The 23,076-nt window shown below is 35.3% G+C and overlaps 1 protein-coding gene across 3 annotated transcripts in view; it reads left to right on the forward strand.

Moving 5' to 3' along the window:
* RASA2 (RAS p21 protein activator 2) overlaps positions 1-23,076 on the forward strand; it is a 119,453-nt gene that overhangs the window by 79,383 nt on the left and 16,994 nt on the right. For 2 of the 3 annotated variants that reach the window (XM_039248535.1, XM_039248537.1), the window contains exons 10-19: positions 5,288-5,444; positions 5,745-5,893; positions 6,521-6,635; positions 7,058-7,132; positions 7,826-7,949; positions 10,277-10,383; positions 12,981-13,064; positions 13,708-13,785; positions 17,047-17,120; positions 17,692-17,801. In XM_039248535.1, the coding sequence (XP_039104466.1) occupies positions 5,288-5,444; positions 5,745-5,893; positions 6,521-6,635; positions 7,058-7,132; positions 7,826-7,949; positions 10,277-10,383; positions 12,981-13,064; positions 13,708-13,785; positions 17,047-17,120; positions 17,692-17,801 (1,073 nt within the window). The remainder of the gene's footprint in view (positions 1-5,287; positions 5,445-5,744; positions 5,894-6,520; positions 6,636-7,057; positions 7,133-7,825; positions 7,950-10,276; positions 10,384-12,980; positions 13,065-13,707; positions 13,786-17,046; positions 17,121-17,691; positions 17,802-23,076) is intronic. The other variant, XM_039248536.1, reaches the window with a different exon arrangement.

The following is a 23,076-nucleotide window of genomic DNA, read 5'->3' on the forward strand; positions in this document are numbered from 1 at the left end:
AGATTCATATAGTAAATGAAATTAATGGTTGGGGGTTTTTCAACAAAAGCACTTCATACATATTTAAAACTAGATTACTGTTTTACTTGAGTTGGTTGTCTAGTTTGCTAATTTTGGCACCTACCTTTTATCTCCTACCTTTAGTAATCCATTAATAATGCTTATCTTTAAAGGGGTGCCTGAGTGGCTCAATTGGTTAAGTGTCTGACTTCAGCTCAGGTCATGATTATGGTTCATGAGTTTGAGACCCATGTTGGGCTCTGTGCTCACAGCTTGGAGCCTGGAACCTGCTTCAGATTCTGTGTCTCCATCTCTCTCTGTCCTTCCCCTGCTCATGCACGGTCTCTCTGCCTACCACCCTTCCTCCCTCCCTCCCTCCCTCTCTCTCTCTTAACAAATAAATAGACGTTAAATAATGCTTATGTTTATGGAACCAGAAACAGCATTCAGGTGTTAGTAGAGCTGCCTCTGAACAGTTATTTTCCAGTTTATGAACATTATTTCATAATGCTTGTTTTCAGCCCTGTGAATAAATAATTTAATTTTTGCCTATCTATCTTAATTTCAGTTCTTCAGATGTGGTTAAAAATTTTCAAATGCTGGACTTTTTTTTTTCCTGTTAAAGAGTGTTGGGGCACTTGGGTGGCTCAGTTGCTTAAGCATCTGAGATCAAATCCCACGTCAGGCTCTGTGCTGAACATAGAGCCTGCTTGGGATTCTATCTGTTCCCTCTCACTCTGCCCCTACCCTCCTGCCAAATAAATAAACATAAACTTAAAAAAGAAAAAAAAAAGAAAAAAAGAGCTGTCAGGGCACCTGGGTGGCTCAGTTGGTTAAGCGTCCAACTTGATTTCCACTCAGGTCATGATCTCACCCAGCTTGCACGCGCACTTACTCCCTCTTTCTCTCTAAAATAAAAAATAAATAAATAAATGAAGAACTGTCCCAAACTGCTGAATCTTGAGAGCATCAGGATTACTTTTATGCCTCTCTGAATAAAAAAATAGAGAGCAACGGAATGAATTCCACTTTCGTTAATAATTCCTTTTTATTTCCTTTTTCTTATTCTTTCAAACTGAAATGCTTCACTCAAAAACTGAAGAAAAAACATTTGGATTTTTTTTTTTTTTTTTTGCATCCCTCAACCTTAGGCATGGCCATGTATCCTGATTTAACAAATCTTGAGGGTTTCCTCTTTACCTCAAATTCATACCAGATTACTTAGTCCACAGGGGATCCTTTAGGAGGATCCTTGAGCCTTTTAAAACAACATTGTAAAATACCAAATCCTATTTATGTAGTTATATAGGTAAGTACATTTATTTATAGTTATTTATATATTTAAGTGCTAACAGTTAAATATAAATCTTATATAAACAATATCTGCATAGTGTTTACTGTGTACTAGGGTCTATTCTAAGTGCTTTACTTGCATAACCTCCTTAGAGTTGGTGTAAGGATTAAATCAGTTAGGTTCTGTTATTACCTTTTAATAGGTAAGGATACAAGCACAGAGAAATTGATCAGTTTGCCTGACGTCACATAACTGAGATTTGGACAAAGTATTCTGACTCCAAAGTTTGTACTCTTAGCCACTCACTATTTAATAAATTATACTTTCGTGTAAGTACTTCTGAATACATTTAAAACTCAGATATTCTCTGTTTTAATCTGAAATTAAAGATATTTGAGTGTCCCTTGCTTTATAAAATATTATTAGAAAGAAAATTGAAGTTGTTCCCACTCATTAAAAAATGATCTTTTCAAGTTTCAGTGACATGTTTTGAAAGTTTGTATTTTTTCAAGTAGATGAGACTTTGTGTCCATAAGGATTTCTTAGCTGCCAAAGAAACCCAGGGAAATAAGCTTAAAATGGACAGGAATGAGACCTTGTGAAGTTCCTAAAACAGTGCTTGCATAAAAATTAATAAACGGCATAGCATTGCCCTAAGCCCTCTGCTCAGAACATGCCAGGTTAGGATTGTAGATCTATTTTGCTGGTATTTTGTAGTTTTATGAGAGTAACAAAGGGATGAGACATACTCCTTCCTCCATTACTTTGGAGATGAGGGAATTAAAGTTGCTTTCTGAGTAAAGTTCTTACAGAATAAATCAAAACAGAGTATGTAAATCTGGCTAGTATATGGGGACATTGTTTAAGATTTAAGATGAGTACGTGCAATCTTAGAGAGGTAGAACCAAGTTGTAAGTGTAATACAGATAATGTTATTCTACTACACATGAAAAACACTACACTAGAAGGGGAATTTTAGAACAATAAGAAAGGATCGCCAAGAGGCAAAGATGGGTAGGTAGTGTCCATTTAAGTACAAGCAAGGGGGAAGGAGATTTTGTTCTAGAAGTATTACTGTTTCCTTGGCAAAGCTACTATCTTAGCTGAGAGATTCTTAAGACTATTTCAGTCTCTGTGTTGTATCCTTGTACTCAATCATAGTATCTTCTGATAACATGGCTTTCCAAATAGCTTACCAACAGGTAAAAAAATGTATTAATCAAATAGACTAAAAAGTATGTTAACAGGTATAAAAAAGTATATTAATTGCAGATAGGAAATGGTGATAATTGTTGAAGCCAAGTGATAAGTGAGGGGAGTTAAGGGTATTCATTATTAATGCTTTCACTCTTCTCCCTACTTTTGTGAATGAATATTTGCATAAGAAAATATATTGGTTGCAAAAAAAATTATAGGAATTTTTACCACTTTTGTAATTTTTTTTCATAAATTTAGAAATTTAAATATGTCAGTCTCTGTGCTCAGTCATTGGAGTTCAAGTTAAATTTAAATAAAACTAGGTATCTGAATTTGCAGGTCTACAAAACATATACTGGATTGTGGAAATTGACCAAAGTAATACCCTTGTCAGAATGTCTGGTGATCAGCCAGTTAGACTTTTCCATAGAGGTACTTCTGGGTCACTTTTGCTAACAGACTTATTTGCAGTTTTTGCAGGCAAATCTTTAAGTCATCATCTCTCAAATTGGAGAGTAGAAATTCTGAAGGCTGGTCTTTGGAGATAGAGATTCCTTTTTTTTTTTTTTTTATGTTAACAAACTGGAATTTATTTATTTATTTATTTATTTACAAATAGTTTATTGTCAAATTAGTTTCCACATAACACTCAGTGCTCATCCCCACAAGTGTCCTCCTCCATGCCCATCCCCCCCCCCCCCCCCCCCCCCCGTCCTCAGTTTTTGTCAGCATTCAAGAGTCTCTCATGGTTTGCCTCTATCCCTTTCCCCCACCATTTCCCCCCTTCTTCTCCCCCTTGTTCCTCAGTTAAGTTCCTCCTAATCCTCCTATACGTGCAAACATATGATATTTGTCCTTCTCTGCCTGACTTATTTCGCTCAGCATAACCCCCTCAAGGTCCATCCATGTTGCTACACATGGCCAGATTTCATTGTTTCTCATTGCCATGTAGTATTCCATGGTATAGATAAACCACATCTTCTTGATCCATTCATCTGTTGATGGACACTTAGGCTCTTTCCATGTTTTAGCTATTGTGGAGAGTGCTGCTATGAACATTGGGGTACATGTGCTCCTATGCCTCAGCACTCCTGTATCCCTTGGGTAAATTCCTAGCAGTGCTATTGCTGGGTCATAGGGTAGTTCTATTGTTAGTTTCCTGAGGAACCTCCACACTGTTTTCCAGAGGGGCTGTACCAGTTTACATTCCCACCAACAGTGTAGGAGGGTGCCTGTTTCTCCACATCCTCGCCAGCATCTAGAGTTCTCTGATTTGCTCATTTTAGCCACTCTGACTGGCGTGAGGTGGTATAGAGATTCCTTTTTTATGGGTAGTGATGTGATTTCTATATAATTTCTCCTCCCTTTATTGTCATCCCCTCATCTTACAAATTTTGCTTGCTTGATCCTCTGGTTCCCTTTTATGTCTTTAATTATGTCTTTCATAGACATAATTCTATTAAACCCTTCCTACTGTTTTTAAACAAGTTAGTGTATTGGGAAGCCCATAGATGATAAATATCAAAAGTAAATATCAAAATTACTGACAGTCCTTTATAAAAAGCATTCCAGGTAGTAAGTAAAGGAGGAATGATAGAATTCTAAAACTATCATTTTGCAATCTGTGAAAGTTAATGACTCCAAGCAGTGCTCATCAATGACTGCTAATATCACAAAAAGAGCAGCAGACATTAGTGCCTTTTGGTGGAGCTGTACAGCACTATCAGGGAAATGTTCTTGCCAGAATATCAAATCTGAATCTGACCAAGCCTCTAGATCTAACTGCCAATATACAGGAAGTACAGAGAGGACAAAAGTGACATCATGGAGATAAGATAGATTTAGCATAATCCCAAATGTGGAAAATTCTAACTACCTGATTTCTTACGGAAGTAGAGGGAATCTATAGATTAAAAGAAACTTAAATATCAACAGGTTACTATCTATGGACCTTGGATTTGAACAAACTGTAGAAAATTGTTTATGATAAAGCTTAGGAGAGTTTATGTCTATATAATCATGATTTTTTAAAGTTATATAATGATATATTGAAATACTTATAAATAAAATTGTAAGATGCCTAGAAATTGCTTTAAAATGAGACAGGAATGGGATTTACTTTATTTTTTTTTTATTTTAAATATTTTTATTTATTTCTAGGAGAGAGAGAGAGAGAGAGAGAAAGAGAGAGAGAGACAGCGTGAGCAGGGGAGGGTCAGAGAGAGAGGGAGTCACAGACTGAAACAGGCTCCAGGCTCCGAGCTGGCTGTCAGCACAGAGCCCGACGCGGGGCTCGAACCCACGAATCACGAGATCATGACCTGAGCAAAAGTCGGACGCTTAACCGACTAAGCCACCCAGGCGCCCCAGGGATTTACTTTAAAACAAGATCATTTATGCCTTCTTGTCATATGTCTTTCTATTTCAGCTAAATGTGTGTTTCTTAAATTCACTTATTTTTTATTATACATTGGATTTTAAATGTTTTACTTTTTATTATCTTTTTCTAAATCTGCAAGCTAATCAAGCTTTCATTCAGTGCTTTTGAGATGTTAATTTTTGTATTACTTGTTATTTTTGTTTCCTGGATAAAAATCTGTAAATAGCCTTCCAGTTCAATATACAACCAGTATTAAAATGTCTGAAGATTGATAGTTGACTACTTATAAAGTGTCCTAACCTGAAGTACTAAGTTCCCTTTTTTGGCTTAGGGTTTTTATAGCTGAGCTGTTTGTTTACCTCACCAATTTGTATGCTCATTCTCATCTCATGGAATTGACTGTATTTTTACTTTAGGTACTTGCTACAGCCAAGAGACAATGGGAACAAGTCATCTAAAACTGATGATCTGGGGTCTCTTCGATTAAATATATGTTACACCGAAGACTATGTACTTCCTTCAGAGTACTATGGTCCTTTGAAAACTTTGCTGCTAAAGTCACCAGATGTTCAGGTACTTTAAAAATCTTAAGTGTATGATTTAATATGAAAAAGCTAAAATAATTCCATAAATGATGAGGAAAAGATTTCAGAGTATCAAGTTTAATTAAAATAGTCAATATATATATTTATCTGAACCACAGTACTGTGCTTCCAGTAAGTGCTTGAAATTTCATCTGAGAAGTTTAAAAAGTTAAATATTCTATACAACAGTAATAGTGAATATTCTTGAGTTGCTTTTTCAGGCTAGTAATTGAACATTTAGTCATGTTTCCTTGATTTTGTGCTTGTTTTCCGCCCTTCTATATTCTAGCCGATATCTGCCTCAGCTGCTTACATTTTGGGTGAAATTTGTCGAGATAAAAATGACGCTGTTTTGCCCCTTGTCCGACTGCTGCTGCACCACGATAAACTTGTTCCTTTTGCCACTGCAGTGGCTGAATTAGACTTGAAGGATACACAGTAAGAGTTACATTAAAATGTTAATTATGTTTGTTAAAATTGGATCCTAGTTTGCCAAATTGTTTTTGTAATTTGAGTTCTTTTGTATTGACCTCCCTCATTGGATAGGAGTCTGAAAAGAACTGCTTAGCAAGAAATAAAAGGCAGTTCAAGTTAGCAAACAGTATCCACCAACAGCAACATTAACAGTTAATGAAGGATTTTTTTTTTTATTCAGTATTGAAGGTTCCTGTTACTAATCTTTGCTGCTGCTTGCAATGATTCACATGTTACAAATCAAATTCCAGGCCAGAGGGATTTCTTTTTCCCCTCACCCATTACGTATCACCCTTATATACACATGTATGACATTATGAAAAGCAGGTCACTTCCCATTCCTGTCATAGTACTGTCTTATAAACACACTCCACTTTCGTAGTTCATAAATGTATTTTGCTTTTTTTTTAACATATTATTTCTGGTGAGTAGTTTTGGTAAATTTGAAAATCCTAATGACAGCCAGCTTTTAAATGGTTGGTAAAAATTACTAAAATTGTATGTATAACCAGAGTCCCATATCTCATATTATTGATTTCATAGCCTTTGTTTACTACATTTGGTTTCACCTTTTTTCTATTTGTATTTCAGGGATGCAAACACAATTTTTAGAGGAAATTCCTTGGCTACCCGATGTCTGGACGAGATGATGAAAATAGTGGGAGGGCACTACCTGAAAGTAACATTAAAACCTATTCTAGATGAGGTACAGGATATACCTCTGATAATAACAATCTGTGTGGCCTAATGAAATAGCGTCCCCTTCATCAACCTAGTGACAGGAATGGTACACCCATTCACGTATTATTGAAAGAATAAGGCTGAACACTTCAGAAGCAAAATATATGATTTACTTTTTCATCAGTGGATTTTTACTTGAAGGGCACATTGAATGTAATCTACATAATTTTTGTTGTTACTGGATTTCTGTTCTTAGCTAGCTTCAGATATATGAAAAATAAATTTTACCAGTTCTTTTGGAGTATTGTATACATTATCTCTGGATGGGGGTTATAAACTTTTTTACAATTTTAACTTTTTAAAATTGTATTATCAAAAAAGTAATATTTTCATTTTGTAAAATTATTTAGAAAAGGGCATTAAATGAAAAATTAATCCATTTTCCAGATATGTGAATCCTCAAAATCCTGTGAAATTGATCCTATTAAATTAAAAGAGGGAGATAATGTAGAAAATAATAAGGTAAGTCTTGTTATTTTTATGACTACGTTAAAATGGGCCTTCTCCCATACGTGATCTTCAATAATGCTATAGGGAAGAATGTAGTGCTTTTTATTCTTAATGCTCATACTATTAGCAGCATTTCTCATGTCTAGTTTTTAGAATATTTTTATTTCCTCATTGGGTTTCACTTTATTTTTGTTCTTGATTATGTCTCTTTGGCTCTAGTAACAATAGGTGGAGTAAGGCTGTATCTAGTTGTAGCCTCCATTCTAGCCATTCCTTTGGGGTCAAACTGATCAGGCTCAGTGGGACAATGACTTGGTCAATCAGCATTTTTGTTGTCTCTGGGAAAACAATGATGATGTTAGAGTCACAAGTTTTCTTTGCAGTAGGTAAAATTGCCACAGTGTCCATGTGCCTGCCATATCTGAGTTATTTCCCTGATTTCTCTTCAGATCATTTTATTCTCTGTTACTCTTGTGATGTTTCTTTCATACATTCAGCAGTTATATTTAGCTAGTCTCAATCTAATTTGTTAAATGAAGTCAGGATGTAAATTGTCCTTTATTGTATGTTTAGAAAAGGGAAGCAGAACTTTAGAATACTGGATAATAACTGCCGAATCTCATTTTCACTGCATTGTTTTCCGTAAAGGCTATGGAAAATGTGTAAAGGTTAAAATCCTGATGTTTATCTTGTTAAATCCTACAGGAGAATCTGCGCTACTATGTAGACAAGTTATTCAGTACAATTATAAAATCAAGTATGAGCTGCCCCACTGTAATGTGTGATACCTTTTATTCCCTAAGGCAAATGGCTACTCAAAGATTTCCTAGTAAGTGACTTGTTTTACTAAAACATGCCATTTCTTTTTCTGTATTGGGTATTTTTGTGTAGACAATGTGGATTTGGCTTCTGTCAAATGTTTAAGGTTTATAGGTACAGTCTTTTCAAAATCACTATAGCTTTTTAATGAAACATCTGCTTTCAATCTTAAAACATACAGTTTTATTTCAATATAATGACAACTTTATACAAAGAGCATATAAGAAAACCACCATTATTTTTAAGAAAGGCAAACATTTAGAACTGTAACACAATAAACATTTATACTAGGTACTTATGAGATTGTTAAATGTAATAAACAAAACACCTTTGTCATTTGTATCAACTATCTTTTTCACTTGCATGTATTGAAATGAGAATTTTTAGTTCAATACAGCTGTGACTAGATTTGACAGTTTGAGAATGCTAAGGTTTTGGTGGTGGAACAATTTTACAGAAATGTTTTGAGACATTAGAAACATCTCTGTTCCAATAGACATAGAATGTTGAGGTACTTATATCAATTGATAACATGCTTTAATTTTGCGAAAGCAGCTATGTCAAGGCTTTGTTTAGAAACATTGCTATCTCTGTCAGTATTTGGAGTTACTCTAATTATATGCATCTCTGATAAGTAAATAAATTTGCTATAGCTGTCTTTCCACATATGCCTGTTATAGAGGGAAGGAAGAGGAGGTAAGGTAGCTATGTAAATTATTAGTCTTACCGAGCTTTGTGAGAGTATAAGTGGATTTCTGTAACCATCTGAGGAAATTTTGCTATTTCATCTTGCTTTTTTAAGTGTATGTGTATATATGTGTACATACAGTGTATACAGTTATCTGCGCTTCCACTAAATTTACCCAGTGCTAAAGTTGTAGGGCTGAATTATCTAACGTGTATATAAATTCAGACCTAGATGTCTTTGCTAATTCTACTAAAGATGTAAACAATCAACTTCGAGTAAGTATAATAAATCTAGTTTTTACAACACAAATAAGGGGAGCAGAGACGTAAACATATGGCAAGATGCTCACTGAAATTACACTTTTAAATAGTGATTTAAATCATGACAAGCACATTGAGTATTTAGTATGTGAACAGTCCTAGTCTCATGCCTACACTACCATATGCATTATCTCCTGCTCTTATGCCCACAACTACCATATGCATAATCTCCTGCTCCCATTCTCACACTCACTCATAGGTACTGCTCTCCTTAGGTAAATAATGGAACTGACGTTTAGAAAGGTTATGACATGGCCAGCAGACAAGGTTCAAGGTCTAAAATATGGCCAGCAGACAAGAAGGGTCTCCAGCCTGGGTCTGGCTTATTCCAAAGCATACAAAGCATACAGTAATCCTTGTACTCTATACCACCCAGTGATCTTGGCCTCAAAATATGTTTAATTCTGATTATAGAAATGATCTAAAACACATTTTATGGCTTTTTATAAATGCAAATGTGTCTACTATTCTTCTTGTTGGCTTAAATGTTAATATGTTCTCATTTCCTCATTAGTAGTGATAGTTTTGTTGTCATAAAATATTTCATATTTTCCCATTTGTTCTTTTGTTACCCTGGGAAGATGAGTGGAGAGTCAGGGAGGGGACAGTGAGTGGACAGCAGTTCTAAAGAAGCAGCACAGGTTAAATGACTTCCCATGACCACCTGTTGAGTAACTTACAAGAATTAAAACTCAAAACAAATACAGGCTTTTTTATCCCTCACTACCTGCATCTCTGTCATCTGACTGGTTAAGTGTTGACTCCAGTCTGAAACAAGCTTTAGGTGATATGACAAAAAACAAAAGTTGTATTCAGTTCATCTTCATTTTTATATGGAATATTGATAGCTTTTTTAAAGGAAAGATTTTCACTTAGTTTCAATTGCATCATCTTTGATATTATCAAGACTTTTGACAGGAAAATTGAAACAGTATCCTAGAACTGAAAATAACGTATTCTAGTGTTAAGGGTTTCAGTATTACCACTAGGTAGTGCTAGATACTACTTTCATTGTTGCAGTTTCAGGAATCTCTTCTTGCGGATGAGCAAAGAGGTATTTCTCCAAAGTAAAATATATCTGAAGACCTGGTAGCTTTGCCTTTCATTTTATAGTTATTTTTTTTATTATTCCTTTCAGATTTTTTAGCCAGAGGATTCTTTTCCCTTAATTTAGTCATAATCATTACTATCATTTCATCAACTCAATCCCCACTAGACAAATTATATTGATCTCCTATTTAGTTTATGTTTTTTCAGTATTTTTACTTTGTCATCTTTGTTTTTAACTCAGTGTTTTTGTGCATGACATTTCACCATTTTTCCCTGCAGATGACCCTCATGTTCAGTACTCTGCAGTGAGCAGCTTTGTATTTCTTCGTTTCTTTGCTGTAGCCGTAGTATCACCTCATACTTTTCATTTGCGACCTCATCATCCAGTAAGTGTTGTTCTTCTCAAAGCTTTATTCCATTTTTATTTATTTTTATTAAAATAAAAAAAGATGAAATAACAAGCCAGTTTCACTGGTACTGGCTTTCTTGTAACTGGTACTTAAATTTACTGGGCATTTTTCTTGGCCACTTCAGCCTTTCAAAGAAGGCTAAAAATCCTATTTGTTGTTGTTGTTAAAAAGTAATTACACAAGAGTAATAAAATGTGGATAGGTGTTGAAGCTTGATGATAGTTGCAAAGAAGATCCATTATATCTACCCTCTTGTATTGTGTGTTTGTGTATAAATTTCCATAATATTGGGGTTGTGGTTTTTTTTTCATGAGTTATATGTTTAGTTTAATCTTACAGGTATTTTTAAATCTCATAGAAATTTGAAGATATTTATTTCTGAAGGTGTAGAAACTTTGGAACATAATTTGTTTGGTATCTCCACATTTTTACTTTTTATCCATCTGATATTATAAATATATGAGATTAAAAACTTTAAAAACATTCTGAAGTCCTATTTAAGTATTTGTATCTGAATGTGTACTGTGTAGATCTAAGTGTTTCTTAACATTTTAAAACTCCTATTTTTGCTCTTTGTTTCTTTCTCATACAGAATATTTTTGATGATTCCTTTTACCCCTTTATATTCTAAATATTTTATAATCTTCTCTAATTGCTTTCATTGCTAATTTGTGTAACAGATAATAGTAATAGCTAACATTTATTTAGGGCTTTGTACTAGGCCTTCTAAGTACTTTGTGTTTTAACTTACTGAGTCCTCCCTGTAATGTCAATCCTGTTACCGTCCCCATTGGCAGATAAGAAAATTGCAATTGAGGAATTTCTCCACTGTCACATAGCTAATGAAAAATGATTTGATCTCACTCAGTTTGAACTTAGACTGGAATGCTGTCTCCTTCAGTCTTCCCAGTCTTTGAGCTCACCCCTGATCTTTCCTGCCTCTTAGGCAATAAGGTGTTCAAACATCTATAATGTAGCAAACACTGGTACTCAGCACTGGTGATGTGGTGATGGGGAAGGCACACTCTGCCCTTCGAAAACGTAACAGACTAATAGAGAGTAAGGAAGACACATGGGTTTTGGAGGTAAACTGGGCTTTGAAGGCCACCCCTCTTCTTCACAATTGTATGACCTTGCCCATTCATTTAACTTTGAGAACTGAATAGAACCATGCTGCTGCTGCAGCAGCACACCCTTTTCTGCCAAAGAACAAACAGTCTATAAGTAGCTGCTACAGAGAGTGGGCCAGTGTCCTTTTGTTCACAGGACTGTCCTTTCTACGGTTCTGTTCCTAAAGCTGTGCAGAATTCTGGGTCACAAAAAGCTTATTAGCAGCATTCTGGATATAAACAGAACTCCTACCTCTGAGCTTGTGACCTGCCTTGTATTCAGACTTGGATTTGCATATTTCTGTAACAGATATTGCAACAAAGTCCTTCTAGCCACAAACTTGGTATTTTTAGATCACTTTTCCAATCAGTGCTAGAATGCCTGGTTCATACTATGTCATATAACTTTATTTAGTTTGCTTTTAAATGTAAACTTATCCCCTCTTCTTAACTTCTCATTCTAATTGGGAGAGTAGGGCAGATACATAAGATATATAATCTAAAACTAGTACCTGATTAGTACCAAGTTGAGGACTTTAGATAATTCATACTAAAGAGTGATCCCAGGGACCTCAGAGTGATGGAATTGTCAAGGCCAGTATTGAAAGTTACAGAGTGGTTGGTGACGGGAACCAGTTAATGGTTGTTGTATTTACATTTACAGTTTTTTGAATTTTGAGAAACCAGTTTTAGTAGAGTACCTGAAAATCAGATTGCAGAAGATTAAAAAATAGGTAAATGTAGTTTTTACCTAGGAAATATATGAAAATTGAGCTTGCCCTGTGGCTAAAAGACATACACAAATTCAAGCATGTATACACGAATGAATACTTTTTTTTTTTTTTTTTTGAAGAGACACTTAGAGAGTCAGTGGGGATGTCAGGGGGATGGGGGGAGACAGAGAGAGAAAGATGGGGAGAGAGAATCCCAAGTACTCTCCATGCTCAGCACAGAGCCCAATGCAGGGCTCAATCCCATGACCCCAGGATCGTGACCTGAGCTAAAGTCAAGAGTCAGACAGTCAACCAACTGATCCACTCAGGTGCCTCTGAATAATTTTTTTAAAACACTAATTTTTAGGGACACCTCAGTGGCTCAGTTGGTTGAGTGTCCAACTTGTGATTTTGATCATGAGATCAGGTCATGATCTCACCTTTTGTGAGTTGAAGTCCCACATCAGGCTCTACTAACTAAACTATGGCTTTCAGAAATTAACACATTACTGAATACAATCACTTTGGGAAGAATTGTATGTTACATCTGGTTTCTTTAGTTTCATAATTCCTTTGTCTGGTGAGTTGTGCCCCATCATAAGCTAGATTTTAACTACATTAGTGGTTTGAATGAACATTTTTCAGTCAGTGTTTTAAAGCAATGTAGCCTGTTCACTCTGTTCTACCTTTTATACGAATTCTGTTTCCTAAAAACTTAACAGGTGTTTTGTGTCCCTTTTACGTTCTTTAGGATGCACAGACAATTAGAACATTAACTCTCATCTCAAAAACCATTCAAACATTGGGGAGCTGGGGGAGTCTGTCCAAAAGCAAGGTATGTCTTTACATTTTCTACTTTGTGGTTACACTTCCATTTTTCGTTTTCTTTCTTTTGTTTTTTTCCTTGAATTTGAGGAAGAGAGAGTGCAAGCACACGCAAGAGCAGGTAGAGGGGCAGAGGGAGGGGGTGGGGGGAGGAAAGAGAAAGACTCTTATGCAGGCTCCGCACCCGGGATCGTTACCTGAGCTGAAATCAAGAGTCATATGCTTAACTGACTAAGCCACCCACACACCCCTGTATGTACACTTGTAAATGTTATTATACCTATGATCCCTTCTCTCTCACTCATTCCCTTCCAAATTAAAAACAAAGCAAAACCAAAAATACACATACACAGATCCAATTGCTATCTTTTAGATAGCTGCTGTGTCTTAGTCATCTGTTAAAGAAGTTTCATTTAAACTAATATATCTAAGCAGAGTAGAGAGTCTAGTGAACAGATGCAAGAACCTTCTATTAATCTGTTTGTGCCATATCATCTAACAGCTGTTGAAAGAAATCCCATTCCAAATCCTATGACTCTCTTGAAATATATGATTGATTCCTTTTAGGCCTTAATCCTCAGCTTAAAAATACATTCATTATATTCTTAGTTTTCTACTTAACATACATGAATTCTGTGTGGTTTCTTTCCTAGTCAAGTTTCAAAGAGACATTCATGTGTGAATTTTTCAAAATGTTTCAAGAAGAAGGATATATTATAGCAGTTAAAAAGGTATGATTGTTTTATTCTGGGAATAGTAACCTTTCTTACCATATAGCATTGGGGAAATAGCATTTCATATTATTCCTAGAAGTCAATCCTCAGTTTAAAAAGAATAATGTTCAAACTGTACATCATATATAAAAGAACTGTCCTTTTCTTCCTTTCTTCTCCCATACAGAACTATGGAATTTTTAGCTGTGGAAATACCTAATGTTTAACAACAGCTGCTACTGCCAGAGTCTTAGTAACACAAATTACAAATAGCTAGATTTAGTGTTTCTTAACAGCAGTGCTGTCGACAGTTGAGTCAGATAATTCTTGATTATGATGGGCTGTCTTGTGCATTCGTAGGCTGCTTAGCAGCATCCTTGGCCTGTACCAATTAGATGCCAGCAAGATGTTTTTAGTTTTGACAATCAGAAATGTCTCTAAACATTGCCAAAGTACCCTGAAGGACAAAATTCCTTCTGATTGAGAATCTCTCGTCTAGGAATAAAGGCTTAGTAGGCAGCCTGACGTATAGTAAAAAAGATATGAATTATCGAACATTTTATAAAATATAGTAGGCTTATGGTAGTAACCTGAGGAACGTTATTGTAGAGGAAAGTTACTGTTTTAAATGATTCTAAATAAAATGTAGCATTATTATAAAACCCTAAAATTTGTAAAGTTATTTTGAAGTAATCTAAACTTGGCTTGAAGGAAGGTAATGTATTTTATTTATCACAGTTCTGATTTAATGAATCAAAATTAGGCCAAATTTTAAAGATGTCATTCAATTTCTGTAGCATGATTGATTCACAGTTGACTGCCAGGAATATATTTTGTTGAAGTATATGTTTGCACGTTTTTGGTGTGTGCTTAGAATTCTTATAGGGAGTCAGTAAATGAAAATAATGATTTTTAAAAAAAATAAAACCAGTTGGAATTTTTCATCTAGAGTAGAGCAAGTTCAATCAAAATCTTTTTAAGCAATCTCTGAAGGCTTTTGAGGAGAAAGCCTTTCAAAAGAAAAGGCAGAGGAAAAACTGCCCTTTTATTTGTACAACATTGTTGAAACATTTTTGGGACATTGTAGGCAGACTTTTGTTGGCAAGATTATGATATACTGTCTTTTGTTTTAGGGTTGTTTTCCCATTTTTTATGACCTAGGTTATGGTAGCAGCTGATTTTTTTTTTTCCTGATCTAGTCAGAAACTGTAGAGTTGATAATGTCAGTAGGGAAAATAGTTAAGGGTGCCAGGAGGTTAGCCTGTTCCTGATCTGTCCTGTGTCACCCACTCACATTCTCATGGACTATCACCATAGTACATTTACTGTGTCAGATTTGGTTCTAGACTCCTAAACTAACGTAGGATATTTTGCCCTAATATGAGAGTTTTATTATTATTATTTATGTGCATCGCTAGAAATTATAAAAGCCTCTGAAGTTTCTCCTTTTGTGTTGGTGTACTATTCCCACAGAGTTTAAGAAGGGTAACCTGGATAGTTCTATATGCAGAGTGACAGTATAATTTAGTGTCCAAACCTGGACACTTTAAAGAGTGAAAATGAGCACTGTTGATAATGTTGGGATCACAGCTGCAGACAGGGATGGCCCTGAGAAAATACCTATATTCACCCTGCCTGTGGTCCATCTTAATTATTGTGTTTTCTTTCACTTGATATAATTGTATTTGCCTCATAGCTTCTTATAATTATAACAAATATTAGATGTAGTAATTATCATTAGTAAATATTTTTCAGATAAATAGATCAATGCCTTCAGGCAAATACTGAGAAATGAAATATTCAAATAAGTCTGTTACCCTCCATTAGCGGACAGCCCCTCTATGAGAACTGGAGAGAGGATAGGATACCTTTTTAGTTCCCTTATGCACTTGTTCTATATCACCACATGTAATGCAAAAGGAACTCTGTTCTTGTTCCTTTACTTACCAAGATTTCCTTGTTACATGCTGGAAGTAAAATTAGAAAATATTAAAAAGTGTGGCTTCTGGTGGGCAGTCTATAGCCAGTTTTAAGAAAATATGAGTGCCCATCAAATGCTTTAGGTTAGGCATTTGTGCCTCACTGTCATCCCTATTGGAAAGTACTTTTTGTTTTGTTTTTTTTTTAGGCCCAAGTGAGACTTAGAAAACATAGAAAAGTATAAAGGAAAAAGCAAGGACTAAACAAATAGGTCGTTCATTTATGGGGCAAGATAGGACTCCTCTCTGAGGACAAGGATCGTTCCTTGAAATACTAATTTCTCTTCCCCATGAAGAGACAGCCACACACCAGGAAGCTCTTGACCACTCAGGGTAGCATATCCATGAAGCTAACTGCTCTTCACAGGGGTGGCCTGCCATTGCTAGAGAGAGGTGCTCCAGTTTTCCTGAGCCACCACATTCCCACATTCCCCCTAGGAAGTTTATAAGTGGCGATTAGATTTCCAGGTTATTCCAGAGAACCCATTTAGTTACATTTCAGTCATAATTATGGAATACTATTTCTCTGGGCTAAAGTCAGTTATATGTAATAGAAGTCAGCAAAATCTTTTCTATAAAAGAGTAAATATTCTTCTCTGTTTTTGATTTTACAGCCTTTTAAAAAATATAAAAACTGTTCTTAACTCATAGGTCTTACAAAAACAGGCTGCAGGTTGAATTTGACCCACTAAACTGGAATTTGGTGGTCCCTGACTTACAATATAGGTTCACAATCCTATATCTGAAATCTTTGAGACCAGAAATATTTCAGAATTCCGTTTTTCAGAATTTTGAAAGATAATAGGTATATGCTATGTATTATATTACACACCAGTGTGGCCTGGGGTAGCACCCCTTAATCAAACACCTTATATAGTACAGTGTGTGAATATTCACACTAAGTAGGACAGATAGAGACTATTAATAGTCTTTGCTAGTTCAGATTAAGTTGTACCCCTAAATGAGTTTACTGTAAATCAAAAACAAAACATAAACAACTCTTTTTGTTCACAGCTTTATAGATTTCAGAATCGTAGTTTACAAGGATTATAGATAGAACTATTTTTATAGGGAAGCATAATCTGAGTTTAAGTAACTTGAGCATAAACTTTTTAGAATACCTATCCAATGTGTATCTGAGGACTTCCTCTGCAATTAAATATGTGTTTTGTTTTAGAAATTACAATTATGTATATTCGTCAGTAAAGAACTTTACACTATTATAAGTGATAATTAAGATAAACTGAATTTTTGATGTATGTTATCACAAAGTATAATTTTTGCCTATTTCCCTGTTTAGTTCTTGGATGAAATTTCATCTACTGAAACTAAGGAGTCCAGTGGTACAAGTGAGCCTGTGCACCTGAAAGAAGGGTAATTTAATGAATTTATAATTTAATGAATTTAGAGATTAAAGTCATGTGTCAGTATAGTCGTTACATAAGTACAAAAAGCATGAGTCTGGAAGTGAGGAAATCTGGGTTTTGTTCCATCTTAGAACTGCCCAAGTAACATCCATCAGGTAAGTCACAGTAGCATATGAACTTCATGCCAAATGGGCATGATTCCTTGCCCATACAGTCCTAGAGTAGTTTTACAAATACACTGAAGTTATGGGTATTAGAGCAGTACTTTGAAAAGGTACTTTTGTCTTGAAGTCGTATTCTTGAAGTAGTGTTATCATTGGAAGTTAAAGGGGAACTTTAGTTAAAAGTTAGACCCTTTTAGGTCTGAATAGCATGGTTATAAATATTAAATTAGTTAAAAACTTTATTCCCATAGCATGGCCAAAATAAATTCAGAAGTTATAGATAACAAAGACATTTTCATATATGTAATATAATCTTACATAGCCTTTCATGTCTAAAATTAAAGAACACTTCTTTGTTTTGGATGAACTACTTTAATATTTGTGACTAAATTTTTACATCTGTTGTTTTGGCAGTGAGATGTATAAAAGAGCTCAGGGAAGAACTCGGATTGGGAAAAAGAATTTCAAGAAACGGTGGTTCTGCTTAACAAGCAGAGAGCTCACCTACCACAAACAGCCAGGTAGTTGTGTTTATGCTTTATTGTGGGGTCTTTTCCTGGTTCTTGGTGAAGATTTCTTTTTTGCTGTTTAATGTAACTTTAGTGAACCTCTTCACTAATATTGGTGTTATTTATAGTTTCTTACAGCCATGCACACACACTAAGGATATAGTAAATATTTGACAAGTGACACCATGTAAATTCCATTTTTTTCCTCTCCCATGTTTGCTCTGTTTTCTAAAAAAAAAAAAAAAAAAAAAATCCCTGGTAAATCCCAGGATTTATCTAGAACTTGGAAATTTCTTTAACTCTCAGAGCCAAATTGATAAGAATCAATGCTTAATAAGTGAGAGTATTTCAGTGGTTTGCTGGATAACATCAGCCAGAGTTCTCCATGGTCACACCATAGATTATGGTTCCTGTATAGTTATCACATTCATTCTAGTGTATTGGGCAAACTGACTTCAAGATGGAAATTTTAATGACTTGCTTCCTGAGAGAGCACAGACAGGATGTTTGGATAAAGAAAACCGTCTTCCTACAGTGTGATTTGAGGAATTCAGAGAGGCAAAGTTTGTCCTTCAGTGGACTGACAGAGTGCTTAAAACCTCCACCTTTTAAGTTGATTTCTTTGGGGTCAAGCATAATCCATAGAAGGCCATTAGTTTTGCTATGGTATCATAGCAAGAAGAACTTAGTATCTAAATCCATAGACCACATTTCATAGAATCCCATTTATTCAAGGTGATCAGGATACAAACAAGTTTACTTAACCAAAAAGGGGGAATAATTTTAAAACAGACAAAAAGGTACATACATATCTTAACTATTTACGTATGTCTATGCCAGATCTTCTGATAGAGAACCAAGATCTTTTCTTCGAATATGGATCTATAGATTGTATTTCCCTTTGTCTTTCTTGTGCAAATATGCCTATAATGCATCAGTGTTCTGGTTGATTTCTCCAAAGTGAAGCCAGAACTTAAATACTTGAAAAGTAATCCAAGTACAGAATTTTACTAGATTTCATGATAGTCACCCCTAATCTTTTACAGGTATCTCACTGCCATATAAATCAACTTTGTTTGTACAGGTGTGAGTCTCTGTTAATCCATTAGCTCTCTTAATGCCAGGTAGTTGCATTAAGGTAAGAGGTAAAAGATCTGTTCAGAGAGCTTCTGCTATAAATTTTGAAATGGTAAAACAAACAACAGCCATAGGGCACTTTCAAGAGAATGTAGATTCAGTTAAGTAAAATGCTTCAGTGGAGATTCTTGAAGAGCAGAGTGATAAGAAAACTTGTTTCATAATCCTTATTATGCCTCAACCTGAATGACTGCATATGGTTAATTGTATTAGTAAGATAGAAGAAACCAAAGGCATTTTTACTTTTAGTCACTCAGATAATTTGTTATGGTATGTCAATAGTCAAATAACTAAAGAGCAATAGCTTACATCCTTAGCCTTCCAGACACATTTTTTAAGCTAAACATGTTTCGGATGTTTTAGAAGTTTATAGCTTATGTTGAATACTAAATAAGTAAATGCTCTCACATATATAGCAGCTTTTTAAAAATAGCTGTCATAATAAACTAATTATGTTTACATTAACAGTACATTGAAATAAAATTTAAGGTAAGTTTGTTGTTCTTCATGAATAAGTTAGCTATTTTTTCCTCATTTAAAGTATTTTCTAATCTAAATATTACAAAGTCTTTTTTGGCCTTAGAACTTTAAGAATCAGGTGATAGCTTTGGCCTCTTTCCTCCAGAGAAATACAAACTGGAACTTTGCATATAATTTCAATGAGTTTGTAGATCCAAAGTTCATCTGCGGTTCTTGAGAACCTCTGTTCTAGCTAGTGATCCTATGAGGATAATATTCTATAGAATGATTAGGCTGCCCTAAGTATAAAGTAGACATGCAGAATTACATTGTTTTCAGGCCTTAAGAAATTTAACCTGTTGGAATGACCTTGGAGGAATAAGCTCTCTTACATGAAGTTTAAGGATTATTTACCAAGCCTGTAGTTTTAAGCATCCATACTTTTTGTTTTAACTATTTTGATGGATTTTTCCAAAATGTATTACATGCTTCCCTGCCTTCTAAAAAAGAATTCATTGAACGTAAGTTAACATTTTCTAGATGACTTGCGGCTGCCATTGATAATATTAATTATTATGCAGTGCTTTGATTTAGTGATGTTTCCAGGGCCGCTTATGAGTGTGTGCAACTGTTTACTCCCCAGCTAAAATGCCTTGGACTGCTGTGCTTTTTTGTGTTCCTCTGTTTGCTTTATACGGTTTTTCTCTATCCCCTTTATATTTAGGCTGTTACCTTAAATTTCTTGTGCTGTCAGTGAACCATAACATAACATCACACTCCCACCTCCATCACTCAACTCCATTTTTTACTACACATATACTGTGAGTGAGGATACAGGTACTGTGTTTGTTAAAATTAAGCTTAAAATTAAAAGACTTTGATGGAAGACATCAGGACTTTGCTCTCTGAAGAAAATGCATGGGCCTTGGATTCTCTGTTGTTCTGCAAGTGTTTTGCTTACCTTTCTATCTCTTTGCTCTTTCTGGATAGCCAAGACTGCTGGTTAAATCTCTTGCTACACTTGTTATATGACTTTAGTGTATGAAAGAGAGCCTTCCAATTTTTCTGTAATATGACTCTAAGTAATTGGGTCTTTTCACTCTGTTCTCTTACTAGACACTAGTATTTTAAACCAAGTATTTCTGCCACTTAGAATCAAATAGTATGGTCTTTTCCCAATTTGTTGGAAAAGGAATAATAGAATTTTCTCAATTTTAAGGGTTTTTCCTAAGTAAGTTATTAAGTTTTTGATGTCTGCTTACATAAATGCTAATAAGCAGTACTATGCAACTTATCCTCATTACTAGATTGAGTGGCAAATGAAAATTATATGACACTCAGTCATCAGTCAGGATCATACTGACAGTTTTTTATGAACACGTGTGCTTGTGATTATGGTTTTATATTGCTATGTTGCAGTGTAGTCACTTCTATAAGTAAAAGTTTTTCTAATTGTAGAACAAAATCAAATGACTTATTTACCTTCCAGCCTCTTCCTTTTTCATCCAACCATCCAACTGCTCTTCACCAGACTGGCTCTTGCAGTTCCTTTAACTTGTGCTCTTTTACCTTTGTGCTTTTGCATGTGCTCTACCTAGAAATTCCTTTCTCTCCTTCTTTACCTGTTTGACTTGTTGTCCTTTAAGCCTCAGATCAAGTATGAGCTCTTTATGGAAGTCATTTATAAGCTTCTAGACACTTCAGTTGAGCTTTGCCCTTACTCTGTTTTTTTATCACCTTAAGAGTAACTTGTCACACTGTGTGGTCCTTACTTTTGTATGTCTCTTCCTCTAGTCTTTAAGATCCTCTATCGGGGACCATGTTTTTACTACCTCCTTTAAGCCTTGTAGTAAATATTTTTAATAGATGATGTTCTTCAAAGAATACCATGTCTTCCAGATGCATTACCATCTGAATTACGTTAAGAACCACTGTTCTTGGTTTCTAAAATTTCCACCAAGAATACTAATGATGTGTTATTAACAAATTCATCTCTGAAATTCCATTCTCTGTTCTCCAAACTTGATTAGATATTGTCCATTCTTGGGAGACCTGATATACACAGATACATACAGCCTACACAGCTTCCATGTGATACCAAATGTCCCAGTTCATATAGCCTATGGACAACATAAAAGAAATGTTGATGGTTTTTTGTTTGTTTGTTTATTTTTGAGAGAGAGAGAGTGAGGGGAGTGGGGAAGAAAAAGAAGGAGACAGAGAATTCCAAGCTGGGTCTTGCTAACAGCAGAAAGCCTGATATGGAGCTCAAACTCACAAACCGCGAGGTCATGACCTGAGTTAAAGTCGGATGCTTAACTGACTGAGCCACCCAGGCACTCCTCAATGATGTTTTAAACATAAATCAGTAATACATTTAGGTTGACTTGGTCTTCACCTGTTCACAATTTTACACACAGGGTTCTGTAATATATTTTCTTTGATAGCTAATGAACACTTCATTGTTGCAGTCATACCTTCATTCAATAAATACTTTATTGAATGCCTACTATGTGCCAGATGCTGTCCTTGGCTCTGGAGAAAACAGTAGTGAGCAAAACATACCAAAAGTTTCGCCCTCTTGGAACTTCATAGCTTAATAATGATATATGATAAATTTTTAAAAATTATATAGTATACTGGATGATTATAAATGAGATAGTCAAAAATAAAGCAGGGAAAGAGAATATAGAGAGTGATAGGCTTATGAAGAGGATTGCACTATTAAAAAGTCTAACCAGTGAGGGCTTCACTAAAAAAATGACATTTGAGCAAAGGCCCAAAGATGATGAAGGAGTGAGTCAAGTGGATATCTGGAGTAATAGTGATGCATAGCTAACAGCAGCTAGTACAGAGGCCCTGAAACAGAAGCATGCCTAGAATAGTCAAGAGGTAAAAGAAAGCTCTTCTGGCTCTGGGGTAAAGAAAGCATAGTGGTAATCATAGGAACTTAGATCAAAGAGGTCATGAAGAAGCTAGATATTTTAGGGCTTTGTGAGTCATTCTAAAACTTTTACTCTGAGTCAAAGATGGAAGGCTTAGAGAGCTTTAAGGAGAGGAATTGACAGTTAATATACTCATGCTTTAATAGGAGTAATCATTCATGCCATGTGGAGAATAGAATGGAAGGGGAAGGAGACCAGGGAGCACCCGGGTGGCTCAGTCAGTTAAGCATCCAACTCTTGATTTTGGCTCAGGTCATGATCTCACAGTTCGTGAGATCAAGCCCCATGTCAGGTTCCGTGCTGACAGTGCAGAGCCTGCTTAGGATTCCCTCTTTCTCTGCCCCTGTCTCGCTCATACTCTTTCTCTCTCAAAAATAATTTTTTTTTAAAAGGGTATTACAGTAATTCAGGAGAGCAAAGATAATGGCTTAGACCATCTAGTAGCAATGGAGGTGATAAAAATGGATCACATTCTAGATCTTTTTAAATGATAGTACTCAGATGTTTTGCTAAAGGATGAGTTGTCAAGAGTGAGAGAAAGGCAAGTCAAGGATATTTCCAAGGATTTGAGCTTATACAACTACACTGATGAAGTTGCCTTTTTGAAAATAAACACATGAGTTCTCAAAAGTGAAGAAATTTGTACAGCCATACCTTGGAGATATTGTGGGTTTGGTTCTAGAGCACAATAGTAAAGCTAGTTCACAATAAAGTGAGTCAAATTAGTTTTTTGGCTTCCTAGTATGTAT

Source organism: Hyaena hyaena, unplaced genomic scaffold (assembly GCF_003009895.1).
Source record: "Hyaena hyaena isolate Hyena2069 unplaced genomic scaffold, ASM300989v1 scaffold_311, whole genome shotgun sequence".
In the NCBI taxonomy this organism is placed as follows: domain Eukaryota; kingdom Metazoa; phylum Chordata; class Mammalia; order Carnivora; family Hyaenidae; genus Hyaena; species Hyaena hyaena.